Raw genomic sequence first — 9,070 nt, forward strand, 5'->3', positions numbered from 1 at the left:
CCTTCTATGGAAGCTCCAAATGCGAAAAATAGATACTTAAATCTTTTCGCCGCATCCACTTCAACATAACTTACTGAGTCAGGATTCTTCAACTTAAGCATGTACATATAGGAGTGTATCATAGAAAAACTCTCTTCCGGAGTACCTTGGACTTCACTAGCAGCCATCCTTTTTCCTCTCCATGTTGTGGCATATGACACATCAACACCAACATTGTGGGTAACCATACTGATCAGATCATTTGGTGTTGGTGTGTCATATCTACCCCTCTGACTTCATTATCAGCCATCCTTTTTCCTCTCCATGCTGTGGCATACGACACATCAACACCAACCTTGTGGGTAACCATACTGATCAGATCAGTTGGTGTTGGTGTGTCATATCTACCGGGATATTCTTCACTCAAAACAGATGCAACAACCTGTGGTGTGCCTCTCCTTCTATTTCTAAGGGTACTTGTAGTCACTACTGAGCATGTATGAAACTTGTTGCAAGTTCTAACCGTCCAAAGATCTGAATTCTTAAGCTTTGCTACACGCAAATACCACTTGCAACCTTCTTTGGCTCCTCGACATTTTGCCACAAATATCACAGTATCGGACTTAAATGTTTCAAACTCCAAACCATTCTTATGTGCACCCCTCTGAACTAGAACTTGCATGGCTACCTTAGTTCTAAATTCTTGACCCTTAACCAAATCGAGACCATCATCCCATTCTTCTTCTACTGCTGTCGTGGCTTCAACTACTGCTCTTGCAGCTTCATCTCCTGCTCTTGCAGCTTCAACTCCTGATCTTGCAGCTTCAACTTCCGCTCTTCCAGCTTCTTCTTCCACTCTTACTTCTTTTCCTTCATACCCATGCTCTAAATTCTCATGCATCTCAATGTCTTCATGTTGTTCGGCTGTGTAAAGTGCGACCACGCCATCCTTCTCATGATCCTGATCAGTTCCATCTTGCTCAGTTCCATCTTCCTCGGTCCCATCAGAAAGACCAACATAGCTATCATTAGTTTCATCATCATCTCCATCAGAAAGACCAACATAGCTATCATCAGTTTCATCATCTTCTCCTGAAAGTGACATACCACCATATGTATCATTCATGTCGCTGCTGATCTCCACATGTAAAACACTTCTACATATCATGATTTACTTGCATGAGATAACCCAAAACGTCTTCATCACACCAAATATATGATGGCTTGTTCGAATACAATACCATTGGAAAGTAACTAATCTTCACCATCCCATCTCCATTTGCCTTAATCTTTCTGCATATACTCTCAACCAATTTAGAATACGCAATCTCTTCCACGGCTGTTTTCATCACTAGAGTGTGAATTTCATCTTCTCCCGAGATCCATCTTCTCTCACCCCCATCTTTGATGTAACGTCCTCCGTAATCAAAACATATTATTGTAATAGGAGAGGTCATAGATTACCTCAAACAAAAATTATGATTAGTTAACCGTTTAAATAATCTAGGTTGTCCAAGATCTTTGGTACATACTCGATTTAGTAATACAAGTAATACATGTTTTAGCTTAGTAGTACTAGTAATTCCAGTAGTTTCTATAAATTTTCATTTTTTGTTGATTTAACCCTTTTAACTGACCAATGGGGTATTATACAACCCACAATATCGTCTACCAATATTGTAATGTATTATTTTGTTTTAAACAGTGAAAAATTAGCAGAAATATACAAAATTGTCCTCAAGCATCATTTTCATACCAGTATACCTAAAACTTTAATCTTTCATTCGGTTTAAGTATGTTTAATCAACAAATAACGTGTTACAAAACCCACATTATCGTCTAACACCATTTTTATGTTTTTTCCCTATCAAAATCGTGTTAAAAAAAGAGAACCTTCTTCAAATTTCATTTTCATTTTTCTTTGAAAACTTCACGATTTTTACAGCTAAGTTTTTACTTTTTTTTGTTACTCATAACACATAGAACATAAGTAGTATATTAGTATGAAAATTTCATGAAAAAATCGTACCAATTTTCGTCAAAAGAACCTTCAAAAAAACGCCAATGGAACTTGAAGGGGAAGAAGCATTCGCAGGTGGTTGGAAAAAAAGGAGCAAGATCTGAGAAAAGAGAACAGATGGACAGCGGTGGGACGGAGAGAGGTAGATAGAGTGTGGGGCCGCCTGTTAGGTGTCCAATTAATTATGGATTTTATGTGGGATGAGGAGTCCGCTTTTTATTTTTAAAATTAGAAATAAGGTGTGGGATCCGCGAGAAATAGATAATAATATGATAGTTGATGGTAATAAAGAGAATGAAAATATGATAGGGTAGTTAGAAAAGAAATGGGGTAATGAGAATACAAAATTTTCGAGTGGATCAATATTAGATTACTTTCCAGAAATGTGGGAGTAACTTAATATTTTGGTACTATATATACGATGATGATTTAGTATTTAAACATCTTTTTCTCATAAAAGCAAAACAGAAACTAGTGTTAGTTTCCTAATCGAGGACACCATTCGTTCCTAGATAAGTCGCTGAAACCATAATATATCTTAGTGTCCGAATGGAGGAGCGGGACAAGTGCAGTTCTCCTGCACATGCAGTTCTCCCGCACTGCATTTACCATTCACTCTTTTCTGTTTGTAAAAACAGTTCAAGCGGGAGATCTGCATGCAGTTCAATATTTTTTGTCTTTTTGTGGAAAAAGCAGGAGATCTGCATGCAAATCTCACCCGCCAACATTTGGTAGTGTTGATCTGCTTTTTTTTTTGTTTGGTCAATAAATAACTTTGTTACAACACATAACTTTAAAAATATATTTATCTAATTTTATGAATATAATATTTTTATTTTATTTACAACTTTAACAATACAAAATTATTATTTTCTACCTATTATTTTTTGTCATATAATTTTTAGTTTTTTAAATAAGAAAATAAAAGAAGAATAAGCATCTTATAAAACATTTACAGGTATTTCGGACGATACTATAACATCTAAGATATTTGTTTAGATATCTAGGTGTCATTTTTATTGTTTTAATATATGATATATAGTTTTTAAATGATTTTGTCATTCATAAATTATAATAAATTATTTGATCGGTGCTTGATCTGTCCCGCTTGAACTGCTTTTACCATTTGAAGCCTTAATTTGGCTTGTATTGCCCACTCACAAGGTGCATAATCCCCCACATCAACTTTATTTTATTTGCTTCAAAAGTCCAAAAAGCGGACACCAACACATGTCCATGTCAATAAACAAAAAGTTCAAGATAATACATTCCCAAAGTACAAACCCAATATAGTTTAGCGGAAGGAGAGGTAAACCAAGCAAACGAATATAAATATAAGAGAGCCTTTCTACCGTGAGCTCACGAGACAATTTAGTATAAGAGTTTTGTTGTTTATATACATCCCGCAAGCCAACCACCATCAGGAAACTTCCACATCAACACCCAGCTGAAGCAACCCTGCATTCACATTTCCTCTCTGTCACGCCTCTATACATATACCAAAACTTACTTGAGAGATATACAGGAGCTATGCAAAATCACCAGACCTTGATAACAGCGGCCCCGACTTGTCATTGGCCCTGGTTATACCAATTCTTCTCACCGTGGTTGCTCCTCCCTCTGTGTCATTGCTTATAAGCAGTTGTTCAGCAAAGTTTTTCAGCCCCTGCAACATAGTGGACGACAATCAACAAACAAAGACCTTTTAACTTGAATAAGCACAGTAAACTCAATCTGGCATAAATAAGGAAAAGACACCTTAGTTCCAACATCTCCAAGCAAATTACGAGCTTTCTGGTTTACAGGCAGTTGAAGCTGCTCCTGTAAGATTGAAGTTCGCAAAATATATCACATTAACGCAAAAAAGGAAGTTAATATAGACATATAGAGGGATCAATCCGATATAAGAGAAGCCCTACCATGTCAGGCAGTTTAGTGCTCTTGCCTCCAAAATAGTTATACAAGTGTAGCATGCAAACATTTGTGACATCCTGCCACCAGAAACAAAAACAAAATCAGCTCTGAGCTACCAATTTGTTGGTGATTCGCTTAACAAACCATGATTATAATTTGATTTTCAAAGGCTAATGATGCCTGCTAATAAGAATTCATGTGGTTCACAGTCACAGCTATAAGATAAATGTACCTGCTTGTATTCCAGCGTGTCCAACTTCCCATCCTGCAAAAAAAAATGTTACAGGACAGTAATCATTAGAAGAGATACAAAAAGAAAATGAAATGCTAGAAAGGAGAATTCTAATTCCTGATATGAACTCAAAAGACTAAAATATTTGACGGCTGAGTTCATTATTATATCGGGATCTTCAGCATTGCTCATAAAACTTAAAAAGACTCACCAGACCACTAATCAAATCATTCAATGACTGCAACTCATTCTCAAGCAAGTTGATATCTCCACGAGCCAAGGTGACCTGTTCAGCATAACCAAAATCACATTTCGTTGGTCCATGACTGTACATAACAATGAAAGCTAATAAATCATTTCCAGTAGAAAAAAACTATATCGTAAGTCATACCTGGTTCTTGATTTCCTTGGAGAGATCAATCTGCTTCTCTACCTTATCATCCATATTCTGAATCTTTTGCGTTAAATGCCTTTTTGCAGCCTGCAAAACCCAAACGATTATGATCCACACTTTAATAAATCACCAGAAACACCAAGACTCACCGCAAGGGTCGCTGAAACTTGCTCCAGATTCTTAGTCAAGTTAGCCACGGCAGTAGCCATGTTGGCTTTCGTCACATACATAAGGTCAGTGAACGAGAGTCCCTAACCAATAAACCAAACACAACCATATTTTTAGTTCCCCTAACATGACACAATCAGATTAAAGAACTTTCATCTCACCTTCCACCACATATAACCGTATCCTAAAGCTCCCAATGCCGCAGCAGGAACAGCAAGTGCTTGCAAGTTCGCTGACACACACACAAATAAAATCAAGAAAGACAAATGATGAAAAAGAAAAAAAAGATTCTCCGACAGAATATGTCAGAACAAGTACAAAGTTCGAATCTTTACATACCACCAGAAACTCCATTCATAACCGTTATCTGCCGTGCCGAAGCTAGCTGTCGAACCTCCATAGCCAACCGACGAACCTGTGCAGCTATAGCATCGGAGACATCAGAGTCTCCTTCCTCTCCAGATCTCTCCATACCCTTCACCAGAGACTAATCCAAACAAACCAAATCAAAAAAAGGTCAATTTTTTTTTCAAAGTAAACGAAATAAAAAAATAAAAAGCAAAATTGATGTAAAGTTACCTGCAATTCACCCAATATATCAGATAATTTACCGTTCTTCATCATGATCGTACCGGTATAACCTTACGATCCAACAAACAGGGAAGATCCATTTAGTAGTGAAGCACAAAGAGAGAGAGATGAGCTGAGAGAAATTGAGAAACAATACCTGCTCCGGCTAAGAGAAAGATCCTTGATAAGCCGATTCCGGTTTGCATCGCCATAGCTCCTCCGACTGTTTTACTCCGCCGCCGACTCGTCGAGCTTTTTTCCGTCTCGGATCGAATTTAATTTAGGTTTCAATAAGGATGATAACTGATATTTTATTATTTTTGTTTTTGTTTTTTTTTTTCTTTCTAGAGTTACGTACGTGCTTGCTTGCTAGTTGCTACCAGTTTGCTTGTGAACGACGCCGTATCAAGGTCAAATTCAACTGCCTTAACTCGCGGCGGTAAAAACCGTAGTGTCTGTGGTTGCCTTCAACATTTTCACCTACATATTTTCTGCCACGTGGCACGTGACAAATCGAACCCAAAAAGAATTAAGAAATAATCGAAGCCGGGCCAAGTTAAAGTCAACAACACTGGGGTAAAATATTAGTATTAGAATAGATGCCTAAGTATCTGAGTTTTAAAAATATGATGGCTAGGGTTTTGGGTGGTGATTTTAGGGTTTTGGGTGAGGAAGTGCAAGATGAGAATATGGAGGAGATCGGGGAGCATGGGAGACCGCCCAGAGATCCATTCCACCGGATGCTCCAGACTCTTAGGTGAACAAGGTATTAGGGTGCAATGAAGGAGGGATGCATGTACCGGAGGAGATTGTGGACGAGTCTTTTGTGGAATCAAATCTGAAACTAGAGTTCCCGAATGGTGAGGATGGAGAACCGGTGATAACGATTTGAGAGGAGCGTTTTGATTGCTATGAATGGTTTATGGAAGAGATGTATGATTGTTAAGGTCTTGGGGAGGAGTATCCCATTATTGAGCTTAACGAGAAGGCTGAAGGAGCTATGGAAACCTGCGGGATCAATGTTTGTGATGGATCTCCCGAAGAATTTTTTCATGGTTCGTTTTGGAGTAGAGGAGGAGTATATGAATGCGCTATCAGGTGGCCCATGGAGGGCTTTTGGGAGTTACCTTATGGTGCAAGCATGGACGCCTGAGTTTGATCCGCTGAGGGATGAGATAGTTACGACACCGGTTTGGGTTCGTTTAGCACATATCCCAGTTAATTTTTATCATAAAACGATACTGATGGGGATTGCCAAGGGGTTAGGAAAACCGATTAAGGTTGACTGCACCACGCTAAAAGTCGAAAGAGCTAGATTTGCGAGAATTTGTGTGGAGGTTAACCTTAATAAGCCATTGAAAGGGACAGTGATGATTAATGGTGAGAGGTACTGCGTATCATATGAAGGAATCTCGACGATCTGCTCGTCATGTGGTATGTATGGACATCTAGCCTATTCATGCCCACGTAAGGTACTGGAGGAAACTCCTATAAATGTGGTTCTTCCAGTGGACATGACACAAAAGAATACGGAGGTTGGAGGTATGGATACAGATTTTATCTCAGTGAGACAGGCGAGGAAAGGGCTAACTCAGAATGGGCAGAGAGGAGTTACACTGCGGAGTAATGAAAGTAGGGAGATGGTAGGAAATAAGACGTTGATCGGTAGTAAAGGTCGGGGGGCTCGTCAAGACAGTATGTCGGAGGAGATAAGGGTTTCGAATAGGTTTGGAGGGTTGAATGTGGAGGAGGATATGGAGGAACAAGTGGAGGAGAATAGGAATAGAGAAGAGAATAAAGAAAATGAGAATACTACTAATATAGTTTCTGGAGGAGCAAGCAAAGAGACTGGGAAGGAATTCTCGTTTGGAAAGAATGAGAACATAGGGAACCAACAACCAGCTCGATTGGGTCCAAAAGATAAGAAGTTTAGCAACATGAGAGGCCCAAATCCTCCTAAGACCAAACTTAGAAATGTTGGGCCTATGCGGGGTTTGGTGTTTGGCCCAATAAGTGGGGAGAGTGGCATGTCGGCGAGAGGGAAGAGACTACGAGTAGAGAAGGAAAATGTCGGCCGACCAGGTGGTGTTTTCGCAGGAGATGGGGAGTTAGACAGAAATGAGAAGAATTCTGGGCATGTGTACGATAAAGACAACGCTCAGGAGCAACTTGCAGAGATGGAGAATCTGGAGTTGGATGAGGTAGAAGCTAGTGCGAGCCAAGGACGAGAAGTCCTGAAGAGTGTGGTGGCATAACATTTTGCCCCGGTGATTCTATCTATTGATTATAAAGATCTGATGAAGTGCATTTTGTGGAATTGCCGGGGGGCAAATAAACCTGGAATTGTCGGGGGGCAAATAAACCCCAATTTCGAAAATCGATTAGATATTTGGTGAAAAAGTTCAAGACAGATATCCTTGTTGTTTTTGAAACTCATGCTGGTGGAGAAGCGGCAGGCCGGATTTGTCGTGGTCTAGGGTTTGAGAACTCGTTTCGGGTGGATGCGTGTGGCCAGAGTGGAGGTTTATGGCTGTTATGGAGGGAGGAGATTGGAGAGCTTGAGGTGGTCAAGTCGTTGGATCAGTTTATACATGCTCGAATCAGGAATTGAGCAGAGGTGATTAATCTGATTGTTGTGTATGCGGCTCCTTCACCGAGCCATAGAAGTGGCTTATGGGCTGCTTTAGAAGAAGGTTTGCGTAATGCGGAGGGGCCGGTGTTCTTTGGGGGAGACTTTAATACAATAGAGAGGATAGATGAAAGGAGTGGTGGGAATGGGAGATTGTCTGAGGATTCTCTAAAGTTTGGTGATTGGATAAATGATATGTTACTGATTGATATGGGATTTCATGGCAATCAATTCACATTGAAAAGGGGGAAAACTGAAAGCACATTTGTAGCGAAGAGGCTGGATAGAATATTATGTTGTGCCCAGTCTAGACTCAGATGGCAGGAGGCAATTGTGAGGCATTTACCTTTCTTAGCATCATACCACGCTCCTTTGTATCTACAGCTCACACCGGAGGTTAAGGGTGATGCACGTCGACGTCCATTTCGTTTTGAGGCGGCATGGCTACAACATAATGAGTTTCAAGACTTGCTAACAGCTTCATGGGATCGTGATATTGATCCAAGAGAGGCTTTGCAGAGGTTGGAATTGACACTCCGAAAGTGGAACAGAGAAGTTTTCGGAAATGTCCAAAGAAGGAAAGAGGACTTGTTGATAAATTATTTCAGAAAACTATATTCTCTGGAAGACGTGGATACAGACATACAAATGATATTGGAGAGGAGATTTGTGGGGTTTACAAGACAAGAGAAAATGGATCTTGATAAAACGTTTTCTGCGGAGGAAGTAGAGAAAGCGGTGAGAGCTATGGGCAGCTTCAAGGCACCAGGTCCGGATGGGTTTCAACAAGTTTTCTATCAGAGGTGGAGAAAACTATATTCTCTGGAAGACGTGGATACAGACATACAAATGATATTGGAGAGGAGATTTGTGGGGCTTACAAGACAAGAGAAAATGGATCTTGACAAAACGTTTTCTGCGGAGGAAGTAGAGAAAGCGGTGAGAGCTATGGGCATCTTCAAGGCACCAGGTCCGGATGGGTTTCAACCAGTTTTCTATCAGAGGTGCTGGGAGACAGTTGGTGCATCTGTGATCAGGTTTGTCCTTCTTTTCTTTGAGACGGGGAAGTTGCCGGAGAATACTAATGATGCACTCGTGGTGCTAATTCCGAAAGTGACAAAACCTTAGTATATTACTCAGTTTCGACCGATAAGTCTCTGCAAC

The 9,070-nt window shown here is 40.0% G+C and overlaps 2 protein-coding genes across 2 annotated transcripts; one reads left to right on the forward strand and one right to left on the reverse strand.

The window, feature by feature from the left end:
• Positions 1 to 3,162: 3,162 nt before the first annotated feature.
• On the reverse strand, positions 3,163 to 5,624 carry LOC106309500. Its single transcript, XM_013746537.1, has 12 exons — positions 5,435 to 5,624; positions 5,287 to 5,348; positions 5,047 to 5,194; positions 4,869 to 4,939; positions 4,689 to 4,790; positions 4,537 to 4,626; positions 4,357 to 4,431; positions 4,146 to 4,178; positions 3,919 to 3,990; positions 3,758 to 3,820; positions 3,547 to 3,665; positions 3,163 to 3,457 (listed from the first exon to the last, which is right to left on the reverse strand). The coding sequence occupies exons 1-12, from the start codon at positions 5,487 to 5,489 to the stop codon at positions 3,436 to 3,438; spliced, it is 912 nt and encodes a 303-aa protein (XP_013601991.1). The 5' UTR covers positions 5,490 to 5,624; the 3' UTR covers positions 3,163 to 3,435.
• A 564-nt stretch (positions 5,625 to 6,188) lies between these two features.
• Positions 6,189 to 7,532, forward strand: LOC106309012. The gene has a single exon (XM_013746101.1). It carries the CDS (start codon positions 6,189 to 6,191, stop codon positions 7,530 to 7,532), a length of 1,344 nt encoding a protein of 447 aa, XP_013601555.1.
• The last annotated feature ends 1,538 nt before the right edge of the window (positions 7,533 to 9,070 follow it).

The sequence above is a fragment of the Brassica oleracea genome, chromosome C8, assembly GCF_000695525.1.
Source record: "Brassica oleracea var. oleracea cultivar TO1000 chromosome C8, BOL, whole genome shotgun sequence".
In the NCBI taxonomy this organism is placed as follows: Eukaryota; Viridiplantae; Streptophyta; class Magnoliopsida; order Brassicales; family Brassicaceae; genus Brassica; species Brassica oleracea.